The sequence below is a fragment of the Vulpes vulpes genome, chromosome X (genome assembly GCF_048418805.1).
Source record: "Vulpes vulpes isolate BD-2025 chromosome X, VulVul3, whole genome shotgun sequence".
NCBI classification, from domain to species: domain Eukaryota; kingdom Metazoa; phylum Chordata; class Mammalia; order Carnivora; family Canidae; genus Vulpes; species Vulpes vulpes.
Window position 1 is genome coordinate 100,374,820 of NC_132796.1, and position 20,158 is coordinate 100,394,977.

General features: G+C 41.7%; 1 protein-coding gene across 4 annotated transcripts in view; it reads right to left on the reverse strand.

Annotated features, from left to right (window-relative positions):
* The window catches only part of HS6ST2 (heparan sulfate 6-O-sulfotransferase 2), a 291,544-nt gene that overhangs the window by 45,809 nt on the left and 225,577 nt on the right, over positions 1-20,158 (reverse strand). For 2 of the 4 annotated variants that reach the window (XM_025983164.2, XM_025983165.2), the window contains one exon: positions 731-817. The exons of the other annotated variants lie outside the window; for them this stretch is intronic. In XM_025983164.2, the coding sequence (XP_025838949.1) occupies positions 731-817 (87 nt within the window). The remainder of the gene's footprint in view (positions 1-730; positions 818-20,158) is intronic. 4 annotated transcript variants of the gene reach the window in all.

A 20,158-nucleotide genomic window follows, 5' to 3' on the forward strand; every position in this document is an offset into this window, starting at 1 on the left:
GAACCTAAGTCATTCACCAAAGGGATGAAGCTTCAGCCACTTCAAAGGGGAAGCATCTAATCAGAGGTATGTCATCTGCTTGGGTTCGCATGCTCTGCTGAATCCAATCGGCGGGATCAGCCAATGCTATTTTCTGGAATTAACCCAAAGAGGTAAATCTAACATCACAAATATTCAGCCAATACAAGCTTTGGCAATACCACAAAGACAGTTTCATGTAAGACATGTTACATGCTGGTTACTAGGAAAAGAATAAACGTACCACATAGATCAGTGATATGGTTACAATGTAAATGTACTTAATGTACTTAAACCAGGACATTCATGGAATGACTTTCCAGATTTTTTGGCTCAACCCTCAACCTTAATGTATGGGTCAAAGACAGATTTTCATGGGTTTTGCAACTCGTAAAATGATGAAGCAGTGCGGCTGCTTCTTTCTTTATTTTTTGAAACACATAGTCCAAATCTTGGATTGCTTTAGATCCTTGCCTTTCACATTCAGTCTGACTTTCCCATTCTTCTCATCCCACATCTTCAGTCCTTCATATACCCCGTATTCTTGACGCATGCTTTACTCATTTAAATTCCCCAGTGACTAGCCCAGGGCAAGGCACATGGAAGGCATTCCACAAATCTTCGTTGAATGAGTATGAATAAATGACAAAATGAGGACAGCACAAGGCTTGGTGACAGCTGTGTTAAATGCACAGGGACACTTTTCACTTACTTCCCACTCTTAGATGCGTTCCGTGCTTTTGTGGATGATGGAGAATTGGCATCTGGATTAGTGTTTGGAGAACCCCGTCTATCCTTACTATACCCACAGAAAGAATAGAAAAAAATATATACAACAATGACCACAGAGACAAAAAGCAATTAGTCATTTCATTTAAATACTTTCAATCTCTCTCTCTCTCTCTCTCTCTCTCTCTCTCTCCCTCCCTCCCTCACTCTCTCTCTCTCTCTCCTCTCTCTCTCTCTCTCTCTCTCTCTTTCTCCTGTCAAAATAGACCATGATTTTATCCAGTGGTGCCCTTCAAAGGTAAAGAGAGTGGGAACCACTGGTCAAGTTTAAAGAAAGCTATCCTTTTGGTATTCAGAGCTTGAGCTGGTGGATTCCATTAATGATAGCACCATAGCCCAGGCCCCAAGGGAGGTTCCAGTAAAAATATTATGTAAAAATAACTAGTCTTTAACATAAAATCCTTTATTTTCAGTCTCTAGAGTGTATATATTACAAGTTCAGTTCTGAAGCTGCTGACTTTTAGTGAAGTATGTGGATGCCAAATGACTTCTAAAAGTCTTTGGAAGATACTATCAGATGAATTAATAAATTCCACTCATAATGTTAACATGGGAAGGCCGTGAATTCAGATATTCTTTCAGGAAAAGCACCACCTGCTTCATGAGTAATTGAATTTAAATCTCCACCTTCAATAACTCCACAGCTTATGTCAAACCTTGGAAACAATTACGAAATAAATCACTAGGAAGGTCTTCTTAATCTCATCAGGTTAATAAACGCAGACAAATTAATCACTTGAAGGTAAACAAAAAGAAATAATTGATTGGAGTCTTCTTGATTACTTTATTCTATTTTCTTTATCAAACTATTTTTACCATTATCTTCAATTCAGCTGCTCTGCCTTGAAATTATTACTTCATCTTCAGATTTCCATGGAAACCAATTCAAAGGCTTTCTCTCCTAGATGATGTGTGGAATTATTTATCCTGATTTCATCAGAAAGATTTTTTTGTTGTTGTTACTCAGATCTACGTCAGCATAACCTTTTATGAAAAGTGAAGGTAAAAAAGAAAAATGCATATCTTGGCTTTCAATGAGGATAATAGAGCCTTCCAAAGGCACAGAATATTGTTTCAGAGAATGTCAAAGAGCTTTCCGGATACTTATGAAGCTTTTAAGTACCTCAGAAATAAGTACCTGTAAGTCACTGTATTTATATGTGGAGTGGCATGGGGGTCACAAAAGATATTCTGCCCTGTGCTCATCAGCTTTAAATGACGATGCAGATGTGACTGGAACAAGAGAGAATCATAGGTTCTGGGTGATTGCAAAGGTAACACAGAGGGTGTGGGCACAGACAAGGGCTAATCAGACAGATAGCGAAAGCCCCAACAGGTAGGATTCCGTGTCTAGGAGGTCCAAAAAGCACTTCTTTGAGGTGAGCTCCAAGCTTTCTGCTGGAGACGACAGACATTCTAGAAAGAGTGAGCACACATTCTATTCCAGAAGAGATATCAGAAGTCTGTCAAGACAAAGTGCTGGGGTTCTCGCACAGTGTGGGGACCATTTCCTTGTGCTGCTACGGACTTGCCATACTGTGGCTACATTCTGAGTGGGGCCTGCAGACTCCATTCTGAAGACTCCATCTATCCATTATGACTTGCTAGCAAAGAACTCCTTCCTTAGCCACGCCTGGGACCATACCAGCTACCTTCCTCATCCAGAGCCAAGCTCAGAAACTAAGAGATAATACCAAACAATGGGGCAAAGATTGTAACTCAAAAAAATTCAAGACTGTCTCCTTCAGCAGGTCGGGGCAGTCTGATGCAAAGGACACAATATGCTATGAGTTGCAAAATTAAAGCCGGACCTAATTTTCCTCACTTCCATATCCTGGTCACTGGCCAATAAACGTTCCTCCACCTAGCCCCTCACTCAGAGAGGGGAGAGTGGAAAACTTCACTGGAAGCATTCTGAAACAAAGGCTCTTTTGATTTTGTAAGCCACCAGGCTCAGACTAGGTGGTCATTTAACACTCCCGGAGTCACCAAGTTCAGGCATCCCTGTTCTTTTCAATGCAAGAACACCCATTCTGACTGCTAAATTCCCAGGTCTGTGCCTTGGGCACAAGAGTCCTTTATAATCTGCATGACAAGTGACCCCGTTAAAGCTCAATTCAGGGCACTGCAGGACATCAGGGAAAGCTGGCAGCTGGCAGAGGCAGCCTTCTTATTATTAACTGCTGCTTTAGACAGGGGTGGTCTGGGAGCAGTTGTGCTTTAAAAGATAGGAATAAGGACCCCCTCTGACCTACTGCCAAACCCTGTAAGTGCAGATCTGAAGAGAAGAAAAACAAAAACTTTATCAGAGAAAAATCACATACAGAAGGTATAGCACCATGATTGGGGGTAAAAGTAATCAAGCAACCCAAAATGTTTGTTCTGGGCAAATAGCAGATCCATTCGCAGACATAAAGTGTATCCGAAAGTGCGGTAGGGACCAAGCGGAATTTGTGGCAGGCTTGATCCTAGGAGTTTCATTTTGTAGCTAGACTAAGAACTGTTGTAGAGAAAGGCTTGGTGGACATTGATAGAAAACAGTCATCCGTCCACCTCAAAGTTCCAGGCTCAGCAGCAAAGTCTGAACAAGACACTATATATAATTTTGAAACCTTGAGACCAAAGGACCCTGAGTTTTCTGGAAGTGCCCCATGATAGAGAAAGAGAAGATCCTGCAGCCACAGACTGTCTGGGAGCCTCAGAGATCTGGAAAAACACAGGTCAAGGACCAAAAGATTAAGATGCTGCCAAGAATGCTGGCCACTGGATCATCCAGCAATCTCAGGGATTTGATAAATGGATGATAATTTGGGGCATATGAGATGGGAGGGGAACTGTATTGGCTCAGAGCTAGTTTCCAACCCACAGATCTGAAACAGACTCCTGTTGTCATTATTTTGACCACTTGTCAGATCTCTACTTTGATCTTCTCTTTGGGTTGCAATCTTAAAGGCTGTGGCCTGAAATCCCTGAGATTATAAATCCAGGCTTCCTCTACTCCTCCTGAGTAGCTATTCTCTTCTGAGATGATTCTTTCCTCCCTCCCTCACACCCAACCTCATCAAAGGCCTATGAAAACTATTCCAGGTGAGCTCCTGCTAGGAAAAGTTAATGAGTGCCAGCGCTCCTTCTGTCTGCCTGGCTGGCTGTCCGTCTCCATCTATGTAAGCCACTTTCCACAGGCTCCACTGATGTCTCCAACACCAGAAACTTGGAGGAAAAAATCTGCAGTATTCTGCACATTGTATTCAGGTGGGAAAACTCCAACTAACCCAACTTTCCAGCATTTTCAAAGAGTTTCTGATTGAATAATTTGATGCTGAAATGGCATCCAGTGTTCTTAACACAAGATGGCAATCAGATCCACTCCAATCCGGATTTTTCTCTTAGATCAGAGAGGTACTTGAGGGAGAAGAACCTAGCAGCTTTAAACACACTCAACTCACTTTCTTGATGGGCAGCATAAACTTCTGCATTTGCTATAGTACTTCGTAGGCTCTTTTTGGAATTAATTCATCTCAGACCCATGAAAACTAGTTGCACTGCTCTACCTACAACAGCACTGAAATTTTAAAAATGGATTTTTCAGGGTTTTAGGAAATTGAATTTCAGAAGAGAGACTCAGGCTGTCATACTCATTGTCTATATATCTTTTATTTGGCCCTGAGCATATGGTGCTTGTTTATATCTTATTGTTTATCTGTCTAGCCCGTAAGAGGGCATTCAGAAAATATTCGTTAAACAAATGAAAAGAGCTGCATTTGGGCTCAGTAGAAAGGAGTACTCTGTTCGATTATCAATGTCTGGCACTGGTGGGAGATAGGAAGTGGTGACACACATGTCACACATTTTCCATTCCTAGAGAATGGACTGGGCAAACTGTATTCTAGTTGGATTCTGGTCTAGTTAGAATTGGCTTGATGGTTGATCATCATGTGGATCACAAAGACAGGTAAGCTTGGAAAGGATTCTCCAGCAAGTGTGCTTGAGTAGTTGGCTAGTGCCCATGAATAACAAGAACCCTACTGCATTTGTATAGCTCTTCATATTTTCCAGTGTGTGTTCTCATAAGCGATAACTGAGATGAAACCCAAGCAATTGTTAAGGGGTTACTCCAAATCTATCTGGGGAAATGGTAGCTAACTGCCCCCTAGAGATGACTCTAGGTTCCTTAAAGCTCACATGATGAGGAAATGCACTTAAAATATATAGATTCTACCAGGGATAGAAACTCATCTGATCCGCTTCCCCAACAGGTGCTTGAGTTTCCCATACAACATATCAACCAAGTGGTCATCTTTTTGAAAGGCTTTGAAATCATGATCGTTTCCCCATCATGATTGCTTCCCCATGAAAACCTGCTTTCTTATTTTCTAAGAGGCTCAGATTTCTGAAGTATTTTTGCCCTTGTTCTGTTACTGAGCAAGACAGCTCTTTAAATATCGATTTTCTTTCATTAGAGCTGATGAGGCTTCTTTATCTCATTTTTCTATCTTGCTAGGTTATGTCCTGAGTGGTTTTCTTTCTTTGCTCCAAACTTTTTTCATTTTCCTCTACCCAAAGTGCCTCAATTATTGTTCATACCCCTTTAAGGGTCCTGCTCTTATTATCTATATTTCTGTTAATTATCAAACAAAGAAAGTTCAGTTTGCTAACCTGTGCTTTCAGTTAGCTTCCTTCCCTAGTTTTTCTTTGCTTAACTGTGGATAATGACAGGTTTTCAGGGACGAGAACAGCTCATCTTTATTGCTAGGAAGTGCAGTGTTAACTGTGATCTCTCAGGAGCAACCTCATCTGTTCAAAGCATTTATTCAAAAATCTCAAGTTCTAATCCTGGCTGCCAGCAAAGCATATAACTTCTTGCTGTCTTAGGATTCTCATCTGTAAAGCAAAGGGAATTAAACTGATGAGGTAAACCATTCACACATACGTTCACAATTACTTTGTAATTGCAGAGCTCATGGAAAAGACAGCCGGGACACTCACATTATCTTGCCCTCTCCCCTTCCATTAACTTTTCACTCTTGCAACTCCCCACAGGGCATTGGAGACTGGAGCAATATGCTTATTGATTATTGTTGCTATTTTGCTCTCTTCACCTCTTGGTGCATGCTTTTTCTGTCCGGTGAAGCCAGTCACAACCCTGAATGCCTCACTGGGATCAAGAAAGAACACAAATTGGTTCCTAAATTGTATTATTTTCTCATTTAAACTGGCTGTTCACCTATATCTTTCCCAAGAGCTTGGATCTGAGTTATAGACTATCAGAGCGCTCTGGAACTGTGTCTACAGCTGTCACATTCACATCTAGTTCTGGTACTGCAAGGTTTGGGGTGATGGAGACCTGAAATATGATGGGAGCCTGGACCAGAACAGTAGTTTGGGGTGGAAAGAAGGAAATGAGGCACAGCATAGCAAAAGAAATGAGAGAACTCGGGGACTGACTACATCTGAAGAATGAAAATAAAGTCTACACAAAAGCTGCTGAGAAGGTGTGGAAGCTGAATGGCTGGGAAAACGAAGGTGCCAGTGAAAGAGACAGACTGGCTGGGAGGGAATCTGGATGAGAGAAGATGATTCAGTTTGGAGCATACTGAGTAGGGGTGTTGATGGACAGTGTCCAGCAGGCAATTAGAGAGACAGCAGGTCTTAAGAAGAAACACAGGGTCAGATGTATAGTCATTGCTCTGAAGTGGAAGTCAAAGCTATGAGGATAGGCAGCAAGGCCTGATGGGACAGCACTCCATTGTGATTAACATGCAGATGTTTCCAGCATGGGGGGGGAGTGCAGTGGGGGTGGGCAGCCTATGCCACATCTGCTTATGTCCACCCCAATTTATGGGGATTTAAAAGTGTGTTACAAAGTCTTGTATCCCAAGGTCCAAACAAAAGAGCCTGAGCCAGTTGACTTAGTTATGTAGAGTTCAATGCTAAGGTTAACGTGGGAAATGTAGACCTTGTCCCTTGTGTGGGCCAGTGACTTTCCTCATCCCATGGCCGTCACTTGCGTCTTCCCATTTTCTAGCCCAGTCAAATTGCTTACAGATGATAAGGTGAGCTGGGTGCCAAGAGGTGAGGTGGGTGACAATAGCTGACAACCCATTCCCATAACAAATACAGCTCGCAAAGTACATTCTGTGCTGCTGGCAGATGAGCAAAACTGAGCTTGCAATCTTGGTTTCAAGGCACCTCGGTGGCTCAGGTGGTTAAGTGTCTGCCTTCTGCTCAGATCATGATCCTGGGGTCCTGGGATCAAGCCCCCATGCATCAGGCTCCCTGCTCAGCAGTGAATCTCCTTCTCCCTCTCCCTCCCCTCTCCCTGTGTTCTCTCTCTCTCAATCTCTCTCTCGTAAATATATAAAATCTTAAAAAAAGAAAACTTGGTTTCACTTGGAGCTCACCTCTTTTCCTTTTGGCTCCCCTTTACCAAGGACTAATCAAATGTCAGGGACTATACCTCCGATAACGCTAAAATCTATTTCTATTTTTCATCACGACATCCTTTCCTGTGCTCGATCTCTGCACTATGTCTCACTAACTGGCACCCTCAATCACCTTCTCATAGCATCACAGTTGGTATAAGTATGGCCCAGCTAGTAACATCATCACAGCTGGGTGTAGGAACGGCTTGTCTGGGAGCAAATCACAGACTTTGCCCTTAAAGAACCAAAGTATCCCAGGCTTCCTAAGTTGAGTTCAGTTCACGAGGACAATATTTAAGGAACTATGACCATTATCTTTCCCAAACTGAGGCAAGCTTTCACCTTTAGCTCTGGGTCTGTAGCCACCCACCAAATCTCATTTAACCTCTCTGAATCTCTGTTCCCTTGTCTGCCAGGCCCACTTTTCAAAGCCATCCTATGGTTTTGAAAACTATAAAACGTTACACAATTTATTTACTCAAAACACATTTACTGTATGTGTGTTTTCTATGTGCCCTTCATCATGCCGGGCCTTGAACAGACAATGACTGTGACAAAGTTCCTGCCCTTGAGTGGCCCAAAGCTAATATAATAGAGAAGGTGAGCATGTTAATAGGTATATGGCACAATGTACCAAATCGGATGAAGTGTGAAAAAGTGCCAGGGAAATAAATCAAGGAGTAAAACTGCCTATGGCTGGGATAATTGGGGAAAGTAAAGGTAAAGCTGAGTTACCACAAGGACAATTATGATTTTCAGCATGTTTTTAAGACGCATAAATCAGAAAATAAACTCTGGGTTGTAAAAATTTTCACAAAATAGAGTGAAATTATGCCTACCCTTACTTTGAAACATCAGAATCACCTGGAAAACTTGTGAAATGATGTCTAGACCCCACCCCCAAAATTCCTGATTCAGCGGGTGTAGGCTAGAGCCTAAGAATGCATACTTCTAACAAGTCTCCAGATGATGGTGAGGTTGCTGGTCTATGGAGGACACTTTGGGAACCACTGTCTCACAGGAAGCGTGAGACAGCCACACTTAGTCACCACTAAGTGAGAGATAACAATCAGCTGTATCCATTGTCCCTGCTTTCCAGACAACACCATTAGAAACTGCTGGAATGAAGTGCCCCTAGTCTAGTGCTCCTGAATCAGGAAAGCAGAGGACACAAAGGGCTGCAGACATCCATCTCTGGAGAAGCTCCACCTTTCTGAGGAAGTCTCAATTACTGAAAATACCACAGAGTGGAGCCCAATAGCAGGTGAGACAAACATTAGATCTGACAGCATTAATTGAGCTTGAAGTTCTATTTACTGAAAATGATCTGGCATAATTAAGAATTCACAACTGGAGCCTACTTGATGAATATTATACATTAGAGAGTCCCCAGAGTAGGCCAGGAAAGTCTCAGTGAATTTTTTAGGAAAAGCCAAAGAAGCCAACTGCTATGGTAGGAATTCATACACAAATAAAAAAGGAAAGTCAGTGAGCTCATTTATTTGGAAGTGAGATTCTTCTGCCTTTATACTGCAGAATGATATGAGCCAAGGCTATTGGTGAGGGGTGGGGCCAATCACTTACTCATTTCCTTTTCTCTTGTGAATAATCACTTTGTTTTTACTTCCTGCTAAATCTGTTCTTACAGATTTTCAAGAATGTCCACTCTGCCTGCACATTATATGTTAAATTATTTGAAGATACAAGCAAATTGTATTCATATCCGTTCATGAAGTTTCTTATAACATCTGTTGTATAGAAGGTTATGAGTACAGAGGCACCTGGGTGGCTCAGTCAAACATCAGACTCTTGATTTTGGCTCAGGTCATGATCTTGGTTGTGAGATCAAGCCCCACACTGGGCTCCGTGCTAAGTGTGGAGCCTGCTTGGGATTTTCTCTCCCTCTCCTTCTGCTTCTCCTGCCCCCCTACACACTCTCTTTCACAGAAAATATTTTTTAAAAAGAAGGTTTTCAGTGCCTGTTGACCAACAACCATCCTGGTAAATCTGTCTTCTGATATATGTTTGCTGAATTAAGTTAACACATATTAATTTAGAGGTTTACTAACAGTCAGGTGTCTTTGGTTTTTTTGTTCAATAACTTATGTCAGACAACACTGTATGACTAGAAACATGGCAGTCTATTGCAGTGCCATTTTTGAGCCTCAGTACCCACAGATATGAAACTCCAGTAGGGTAAATGGAGTGGGATTCAGCAATTTTGGAGAATGGTGCTGCCTAATAAATGGAGGGCAACTCTGAAGTTGTGCAAAGAGCATGGGTACCAGAATCAGGCCAGGTCATTGTCTCTCTAATGGCTGGAGGATCTTGGACAAGTTGGGTCATTGAGGCAGTGCTGGTCCTGCCTAACCAAGGCCTCAGATCTTAACATCAGGGCTTTGGGACTCCAATTCTCTAGCTACATGTTGGTGTCCAAAGGCAGGAACATTCAAAGATATTCTTGTTGCTGAACTTGGCATCTTAAGTGCTTTCTAAAGGAGTGAGTATATTCAAGATTTAAAAGTGCAGCTGTCTCCTTAGATAGCAAGTAGAAGGGCCATGGCAGCAATGGTTTTGATCATGCTTTCTGGGGCAGTAAAGAAAGAAAAGTTCTCTCAAATGCACTCCAATGAGTTTCTTTTTAATAGTACTGAGCCTGTAAACCGAAGGTTCTTACACATTTCCTTTATATTTAGAAGGACAGTTAAAAACTTGAAAATATTTTTATTTTTAAACTGCTCAAATATCACTCATTTGGATATTTGTTTGAGTGCATGCTATTTCTAAGTAGGGTTTCCTTTGCAAACATTATCCATTCTATGATGTGTAGAGACCATTAAGTTTCTTTTCTGAATAAAATCCAATCACTTCTTTCTGTTGTGTTAAGATTTGGAAAACTGAGCATTATTTTACTGAGTATGTTTGTGGAAGATTAAAATTCTGATAATTCAGGGAAACCAAACATATCTTGCTTGTATATCATCCACTAATCACTGTTAAATACTAGGGCTTGTATGATTTATACCCATATCCTATTCTCAATGAATAGGAGTGTTTAGTAACAGTCCAGTCCAACCTAAGACACTTAGCTGAGGTTCTTTATTGAATGTACGCCACTCAGTCAAGGGAAAGACTCATAGAAATAGGGAGTTAGAAGAGCACCTCAAGATAGTAAAGAAAGGTCCTAAGAAAGAAGGGATGTATCCAAGGGAAGTACCCCATGGATGTAACATGAAGTTAATGAGAGAACTTGGCTAGCACCTAGCAAACAGGGCCAGAGCCCCCACAGAGTACAGAACAAGACAGAAAGGCTTGGGGCCAAAAATGAAGTAACATGAATGAGCTGTGGCTTCATTTGCCAAAATAAATAGTACAAGAAAGATGGACAGCCTTTTTCTGTGGGAGGAGAGTATGAAAGAGATGATAGGTTCATTCTGGGTTATGTTTTGTGTGCTGTTGAGGCCCCAAGGCTATGAATTTGGTTGACAGTTGGATATATGGATGCAGAGCTTAGCTGGATATATAGGTATTTCCGCTTAAGAATGGTCTCTAGAGATCTGGGAATATTCAGAATATTAATGGTGGTTGAAAACCTTAGAGAGGAAGAGATTACATAAGGAGAGTGTATAGAGTGGGAAGAGCAGAGCCTGGAAAGAAGATTAAGGACAAACTACAGTGGAGAAAGTGGGTTCCTGCAAGCCAAAGAGGAAACTGGACCTAGAGGCATGAGTGTTACACTCATAAGAGACTCATTCGCTGTTTATAAGACATTCGTGTATCATAGGTTTCCAACTGCTACACGTTTCTTTTCCTTAGTGTGCTTTTCTGATGAGTGTGGTATTTCATCAGTCATACTATCCTTCATGATGCCAAGAGTATTTGATAGAGAATAAACCTTCTTGGTCACATGCAACCTGATTTCATCAAGTCCTGGAAAAGATGATCTGCAGTATACTGAAGGAAGCATCATATACCAAACAAATCTGTAATTATATATAGGCTTTAGATATATTTTTTCAGTCCAGCCTTATTTATTGCAACAAAGATCAACAAAATAAGAAATTGTTTTAGTGCCTGAGCTAGATAAAGCAACTGTACTCAAGTTTATGCAAATATATCTCCCAAAGAAACAATTCATTAGAATTTCCCAAAGAAACAATTAGTCCACTTTTCATTGTTGTTCCTGTTGTTTGCTTCCTCTATTATATACACAATCAGAAATGGGACTGACTGTTCTCCTCAGCCTCAAAACTTCAAGAAAATCGTGGCTCTGTAGTAATCAGAATGTGGGTCAGCCATATGCCAAACTCAGTTGTTTTGCACTTGGGAAGGCTGAGGTTTTCTGAGAGTCATGCTCCCATCTCTGCCACCTTTTTGTCAGATAGGCTCTGTGTTTTGAATTAACTGCCCTCTGGTTCTCCCTAACCACTAAACTATCAACTTCCTATTTGACAAATTCTTTAAACCCATCTGAACTGGTGTCCGTACATTGCTCTACAGCAAACAGTGAAATGACAGTGCGAGGTCTCACTGTCTGGGAGTATCTCTTGGCTTAGGCGAAATGGAGAAACCATTGAAGAACACTGAAGAAGAGGGCAGAATCTTCCCATAGGATCTACTTTCAGCCATTGTGAAAGCCTAAATGAAGTAAGGAATAAAGTACTTGTGGAAAATGTCTTCATCAGTGCCTTGGAGCAGAGCCTATGAATGGGAAGAGCCTGCTCTCTTCCTTATGCCCCTCAACCTTTGTAAGAAAATGGCTGCCTTCACTCTGTTATTTATACTGTCTATGAAGGGATGCCATGAATGTTAAACCATATTAAACCATTTCCAGATTCCTCTCAATTAGGGATATATGGGTCAGGACACGCCACTGATGAGGCGTAAAGAATGACTCTATGTGAGATAGACAGATAACTTATGCTGGGAAGGGCTAGAACCTTCACTGGAGCTCAAGAATGTCAGTTCATCATCACACCCTTGGGAAGAAGACCAGTTCTTTTTCTATGGCTCATGGGAAGGCAACTAAGCTTTGAAGTTCCAGAAACTCAAAAAGGAGATGAAACCCCAGAGAGAAAGTGTGACCCTCTCACTCTCAAAAAGTTCTGTCATTGTTATTTTCTTTGACTTTCTCTTGGGAGCTTTGGCTCTACTCATCCCTTGCAGGCCTGGGTGGGAGTTTTGTTTTTTTTTTGTTGTTTTTTTTGGGGGGGAGTTTTTTTTTAATTAAGGGGAAGTGTCCTTTACATCCTTTTCCAGGATGTCAAAACTCAACCAGGACTTGTTGAGGCACATTGTCCAACTGCCCATGGTTCTAGAGAAAGGTCATCCATGGCCTATGCCATACCATGGACTGCAGGGAGCCAACGGCTTGCAGGCCTGTGCCCTCACCCATCCAGTTTTGGTTTCTGGTCACAGTACAGACTCTTTGTTTTCTGGAAAACACCTCCTCTGGAACAGGCTGTCCCCTTCAAAAAATGAGCAAACAGAGCAGAGTCGATTTTTAATTCTGTCAAGTGATGGCCATAAACTGAAAGTCAAGTAAGGCACCAACTAAAACAATCCTAGCATGAGTAATTGCCACAGGTCAGCAGTCCCCATACTGGAAGGTTCTGGTTTTCATTGAAATTTCCTTCTTGCAGTTTTATCGACTGGCTCCAGAGATAAGGGGAAAAACCATACAACAACAGGAAGGTGCATCCTGCTCTGTGCATCCCCCCTGCTTTCTGATATTTGGAGGCATAGAGAAATAATGATTAAAGATTTATATGGGGGGAAAGCATCAAATCTAGTGTGAAAATGGAGGCTGTGACTAACAGAAACAGAATTTATTCTGGGAAGCACAAAGTCAGAGGCAGGAGCATGGGCCACGGAAAATGCAGATTGGTATTTGACCATCACAGGTGAGGCCACAGCAGTATGTTTTTGTAATTTATGACCTACCACTACCCCAAATTCAAGGTAGCTTGTCCTAAAGGACACCTATAATATGACCCTGGGGAAAAACCAAGATCAATAAAAAATTCTTCAAAAGGAGAAAGACTCATTCTTAAAATCTTGGACAGTGGGGTTCTCAAAATTTAAGTGTTAAGAGTTAGCTCTGAGTTTCCTAGCAACCAAGGCCATAAGGGAAACATGCTGGGTAATAGCCTTCTCAACCTGTGATAAAAAGGAAGGGTATCATTTTGTCAGGAGAGTCAAACTGATTCCTGGTGCTGACTCTAAGAAGCACATTTTTTTTTTCTGGAAACCCAGAAGCATTTTCTACAGGACAGTGTCTTACATAGACTTTTTAAAAAGTCAAGTTGAACAGAGGATAATTTCCCTGTTGTTAAGTTCACTCATGTTTAGCAGCTGAAGATAACACATTAGAGGGTAAACCAGTGGCAACCACCTGTGGGCAGCTAAGTTAATGTGGTGTAGGTGCAGACTTCCTGGTGATCTGGCTGACAGTAAGGAAAAGGGTGGAAAACTTAGAGGCATCCATCTGGACATGGGCCTTAGATCAATGGTTCTCCAGACCACCCAGTCACTTGACAACAGAAAGGATTGCTTCCGTTGAGTGGTCTTGCGTGAGTGGGCTTGGGGCTTTCCATGACTTTCCTTCCCTATGTGGTTCATCTGCCTGGGTCTTGCCCCACATCAGCAGTTGTATCTGCTGTTGACATTCTTTTGGGAGCTAGGGAGACTTGGCCAAGGCTACAGAGAAGCACGTCTCATGATTTCCCTTGGGCCTCTTTTTAATCATTTGTTCAGGATTCCTGGGGCATTGCTCTCTTGTCAAACTATATCACCAGTTAGCACTGTCTGCTCCTTCTGTTGGCAATTCTCCTTCTATGCCTCCTGTAAGTTCCTCAGGGCAGGGCACTGGCTCTCACTTGAAATACAAATCCAATGATTTGATGCTCTTTGCAGGCTCAGAAGCCAATTTTTTCTTTCTTGCCCATAAGTTACCAAGGAACAGAGGAAGGAAATAGATATCTTTCCCTAATGGCATATTCACTTGTAATCAAAGAGAACATACACAAAAAAAGGCACCAGAGTGAATAAGAAAGGTCACTCTTCCAAGACTTTAACCAATTAAAACACACATTTATTAATTCTTTAGTCCTTTAATTGTTCCTGGATTAAAGTACTGAGGTGATTTTTCATCCCAGCCTAGGTTGTCACAAGCTCAATAATTCACTTAGGGAATTCTGCCATCTCATATTTGGCCTTGTTTGTCTATGGAGTCGAAAGGAGTAACTCATTACCAAGTAAAAGGTATTAGTTAGATTTTTGTAAAATTACACTCGTGAAAGATGGTAGCTCCACCCAGACTGTTGGAAAGAGAAGGAAGATCAGAGTTACTTGGCAGATAAGGAGACAATGTAGGCAGTGTGACAAAGTCTTAAAACAGATCTTTAGCAAGTCAATGGGGCCTATATCATATCCAATGCATACTGGTCCTCTTACAGTTGTTACCTGAAGAATCTGTATAGATTCCAAGGATGCTGCTGGCATTCACATTTCCAGAGCTCTCCCCTGGGAATTCTGTCCACAGACAGTGAGGAAACACATGAGAAGCATAGTCACACCTCACTTATGGCCCCAACCACAGGTCCAGCTTGGTCAATTAGGACCTCATAATGACCTTCTGATGACATCTGATGGATTCCCAAAAACGTAATTCACCCTCAAAGAACAAAGATGTCTCCTCACCAAGCAGAGTCAAGAGAACATGCTATAACCATTGGGTGTAGTGACTGATGTAGCAACATGGAAAGCTCGACTATGTTGAAGAAACAAGCACCATTTTCCCATCTATTCGTTCTGCTATGTTTGTTAAAAATAAATCTGTTCCTTTCATGTATCCACTATCGTGCTTTGGCATCATTCTCCTTTGATTAGAAATGATGCAGAAGGAAAGAGATTCATATGTCAGTGCCTTCAAAGGTCCATTAAATATAATGTTATTTAAAAGCACATTACCTATCTTAACCAGTGTCAGACAACAACCAGGGAAGTGCGGGAGTTTGAAGACTAATGCAGAGTTTTAGGATGCCAAATGAGAATGTAAATCACAAGTCTCACTAATTAAAACTTTGGCCCTTTGATTGCTCCTGGATTAAGTTCACTGGGGTGATTTTTCATCCCTGCCTGGGTTGACACAGCCCAATAATTCACTCTGGCATTCTGACATCACTTGTTTGGCTCTGCTTGTGTATGGAGTCAAGAGAAGTATCTCATTAAGGAGTAAGAGGTATTAATTAGACTTTTGTAAATAGTGATCGTGAATGATGCTAGCCCCTGATTTCATCCAGATTGTTGAGAGGAGTGCCACATGGAGAGTTGGAGAACTGGGATTCTTGTTCCAAGCCATCACACCAGCACCTCAACTAATTTGTATGCCTAGGTTCCCATAAATGAAAAGTGGGACAAGACAATCTCACCACCTGACTTGACAGAATAATGATAGTGATAAATGGGAAATGACAGATTATAATAATTCAATTATTTCATAATTGATATGTAATGATGATCCTACTCTTCTACCATTATAAAAGTCTAGGCCTTCTTGTCCAAGTTCACAGCTCTAATCTACTATTGTTTCAACAACAAGCCACTAACCACCTGCTTGGGGCAAAGCTCTAAGTGATACCAAAATATCTGTTATGTGCTTCCTACTCTGACTTGTAATATTTAATTTTAGGACACTCACATGAGCCTTCTTCCTTACGCCTTGCAGCTCAGTCATGGTACATTTAGGAGCAATAAAGGAATAATTAATTCACAATAATCTGGCTTTCTGCATCCTTTATATGCCAATACAAGTCGTCTGTTGTACCCACTACATTCGAGGCTTCCCCTTCTCTGTCAGTCTTGAGCTTCTTTGCCCTGCTGCCTGGATGCTCTCTCTCCACCTGTCCTCTCTCGTTGGAGGTCATCTGGAATAGGATTTGAGGACAGGTCTCTTAGGGAACTCAGCACTAGGGGAGGGGAGGAGAGATCTGAATGAACCCTTGGACTGACTACTTTCTCCTGAAAAGAAGCAGGATGATGGAAAGCCAGGGAGCCAGGGCTCATTTGGATGTAGAAGTTCTGCTATGTTTGTTAAAGCAAGCCTCATTACCTTATAGTATTGCTTGGTTTAATGAAGGCCTTTGCTGAATAAACAATCATATCTAGAGGCAATATGAACATTCTTGGCCCATGAAGGACACTCTTCTGTTGAGAGAAGTGGGAATCAATGCAGTGTGATGGCTGAGGGATCAATACTTCTCTGAATGAATTTCATCCTAAGTGACACTCCTTTGGGATAAGGAACAGCCGACTGGAAATCATTCAAGGTTATCAACTGAACAACGGTATCTGTTCAGGTGAAACATTCGGAATTTAAACTGGTGGTCACTTGCTGAGTCGTAGGGCAGATCTATTTTTAACTCTTTGAGGAACCTCCACAATGGAATATTACTCAGCCATTAGAAACGACAAATACCCACCATTTGCTTCGACGTGGATGGAACTGGAGGGTATGATGCTGAGTGAAATAAGTCCATTGGAGAAGGACAAACATTATATGGTCTCATTCATTTAGGGAATATAAGTATTAGTGAAAGGGAATAAAGGGAAAGCAGAGAAAATGAGTGAAAATATCAGTGAGGGTGACAAAACATGAGAGACACCTAACTCTGGGAAACGAACAAGGGGTAGTGGAAAGGGAAGTGGGTGGGGGGTTGGGGTGACTGGGTGATGGGCACTGAGGGGGGCACTTGGCGAGATGAGCACTGGGTGTTATGCTATATGTTGGCAAATTGAACTCCAATAAAAAAATAAAAAATAAAATAAACAGGTGGTCACATAAAGAACCACAACGAAAGCTGTGTTGTGTGTAATGTGCCCAAATAGAAGACACCAGCCAGCCTTCCTGATAATCCTCATACAAATCTTCAGTCTAGTTACCAAGCCATCAGAAGATGGCTGTTTGGATTTCAGACAAGCCTCCTGAAACACAAATTCAAGCTGGCTCTGATGACTTTAGTGGAGCCTCAAAACCAAGGGATGGGTGGGGGAACTTTTCTCCCTGATTTCATGAGGGCCCAAAGCAAGATAGTTATAAAAACCCTGGCAAAATGGCAAGATCTCTAAAATAAAATGTAATTGGAAATGTCAGGTCATAATGGTATGAAGCTACTAATTAGAAATCTAAGAAGCGACCAGGGAATGCTAGTACTCATGAAAGAAATCTAGTTTAAAGAGGCAGTGGAGGAAAGGCGAAGCTGAAAGGCCTCTGACCCTCTGAGCTGGGAGAAGACATCATTTCTCTTAGATCTAAGCTACAGTGAATACAGGTGCTCAGGAAAGAGGCAGAAGGCAGAAAACTGCCTTCACTGTGTGGGCTTCAATGACAGCTAGTCAATGCAAAATATGTCTTTAAACGGCATGAGAAATGATGCGTAGGTCAAATGTCCCAGTATGAAAAATGCCTTCCTGACCTTCCAGTGCTAATCCTCAGCCTTTCATTTATCTCCTGAGCCTCTGTTCCAAGCCAGGATCAACCCCCCCTCCATCCTTAGTGATGAGATCCAGAACAAAGCTCTAGGTGAGTATCTAAATTCCTGCTTAAATGCCATTATTCTGAAATGTGCTTGGAAAGCCTGGCCCTATATGACATTTTGGTGAAAGATGCCACAATGAGTAGGCAAGGGGTTAGCCAGAAATTGGTACAAGTAAATAATGGCCTGTCCCTAACAACCTCCCCAATAACAAAACTGTTGTAGAGGTATTAGAATCTACAGCTTTTTTAAAGACTCAAATTGCTTACTTAACCATTCAGGCCTGAGCTACAGCTAATCAATACAAAATGTGTCCTCAAACAGCCTGCAGACCCCAAATTGCTCGCTGCTGGTTATATGAAGCAGGTCATTACAAAGGGCAAATGAAAAAATGTCCTGTTAATCTCATTTGGAATTATCAGGAAACTTAATATTACATTTCAGAAAATTTAAACATCTGATGTACCTCCACAGCATACAATTTCTCATTCGATTGCAGCCTAAGATTCCATTTTTCTAATTTGTTTCTAAAATATGGTGATTAAGAGTGCAAGTCATTGAATTAAGGTGTATTGAACCAGAATATCCCTGGGTCTAAACACCCCTCTGGTTAAGAGCTAGGGACCAAAGGAAGTTATTTAACCCTTTCAGACCATGAAGCTACTTCCATGGGGCACCTGGGTGGCTCAGTCGGTTAAGTAGCTGCCTCTTGATTTCAGTGATCTCAGGGTCCTGGGATCGAGCTCTGTGTTGGGCTCCATGCTCAGTGGGGAAGTCGGCTTGAGGATTCTCCCTCTCCCTTTCCCTCTGCCCCTTCTCCCCTCTCAAATAAATAAATCTTAAAAAAAAATAAAGCAGGAGGTGACTCTTTTTATTTAAGGGGCCAGTCAACATTTTCAATTTGCAGACTCTGCCATTGCAGTACCAAAGCACCGAAGGCAACATGTAAATAAATGCATGGTCGTGTTCCAATGAAACTTTCTTTACAGATGTTGAAATTTGAATTTCACATAGTTTTGAAGTGTCACGAAATATTGTAATTTTTTTCAGCCATTTGAAATAAAAACCATTCTTAGCTCACAGGCCATGAAAAGACATGCAATGAACTGGATTTATCCCAGGGGCTGTAATTTGCTGACTCTGATGTAAAACCCCAAATCAGCAAGTTCCCAAAGAAATGGAAAGAGTCTTCAGTTTCCCAAGACATTAACTGCCAAGCAGCAAACTCTGAGAGATTCAGGTGCTTTATTGTTCTGATATCATCTGTTTACCCCAGTGAATGCATGAATTGGGAAAAAAAAAGAGATACAACTTTTGTTAGTTATAATCTCCAACAGAGATTTCTCCCCTGCATCTTCCCTTCTCCCTTTCTCAACCTATTGCCTTCACCTTCTCTATGTCTTGGGAAGGGGCTATTTATTTATTTCTTTAAGAGAGAGAAAGAGAGAGCAGGGGGAGGGGGAGAGGGAGAGAATCCTCAAGCGGACTCCCTGCTGAGTGCAGAGCCCCGATGTGGGGCTCCATCTCATGACCCTGAGATCATGGCCTGAGCCAAAATCAAGAGTTGGATGCTTACCCAACTGAGCCACCCAGGTGTCCCTCTATTTCATTCTTCCATTTTGTTCAGTGACCATGGTTTCTTCTCACAGTGTTCTGAGAGTTTAAGAGTATTTAGAAATCCCTTAGCAGCATTTATTCCTGACCTAGAATCTTCCATTGCTTTGTCTCCTAGAACGACTCACTGTACCCTCAGTCCATTCCAATCCTAAGGTAATTCAGTCTCACACAGAGTATTTTAAATTTTTATTCACACATCCTGTTGGAAATGACAAGCACATATATGAAAACCTTCCCTGGTCCTCTTTTTATTTAAAAAAAAATTTTAAAGCAATTTAAACTTCTTTGCAGAAAAAGGATCCCAGTCTCTAACACACTATTATTTAAAATGCTACCAGCAAAGCCGTTGATAACACCAGCAGTCCTACTCGAGAGCTCATGGTGAAAAGTACTGTCCAAACTGTAAAGTGCCCTGCAAGTGTTAGCTCTAGTTGGTGGTATAGTTACACCAAGCATCAGGTGAGTTTTTATGACAACTTGTCAAAGTGAATTTTGGGGAAAGAGCCAGTGTTATTAATTACTGAGCTACTGGAGTTGTTCCCCAGGGGCAGATGAAGGAAGGCCTGCTCTCATTGAACAAAGCAAACCCCTGGGTTAGAGACCTGACTGTAGCTCTGTTTCTGCTGAAGAGTAGCTGAGGACAAAGCACAAGTCACCTGACTTCTTAACATGGAAGGGTTTGGAGAGATTCTTCAAGACCCTTCCATGTTATGACTTCTAAGGGTTTTGAGCTGGAAATGATGACAAAGGAGAAAAGTGAAGCTTGCTACTTTTTGA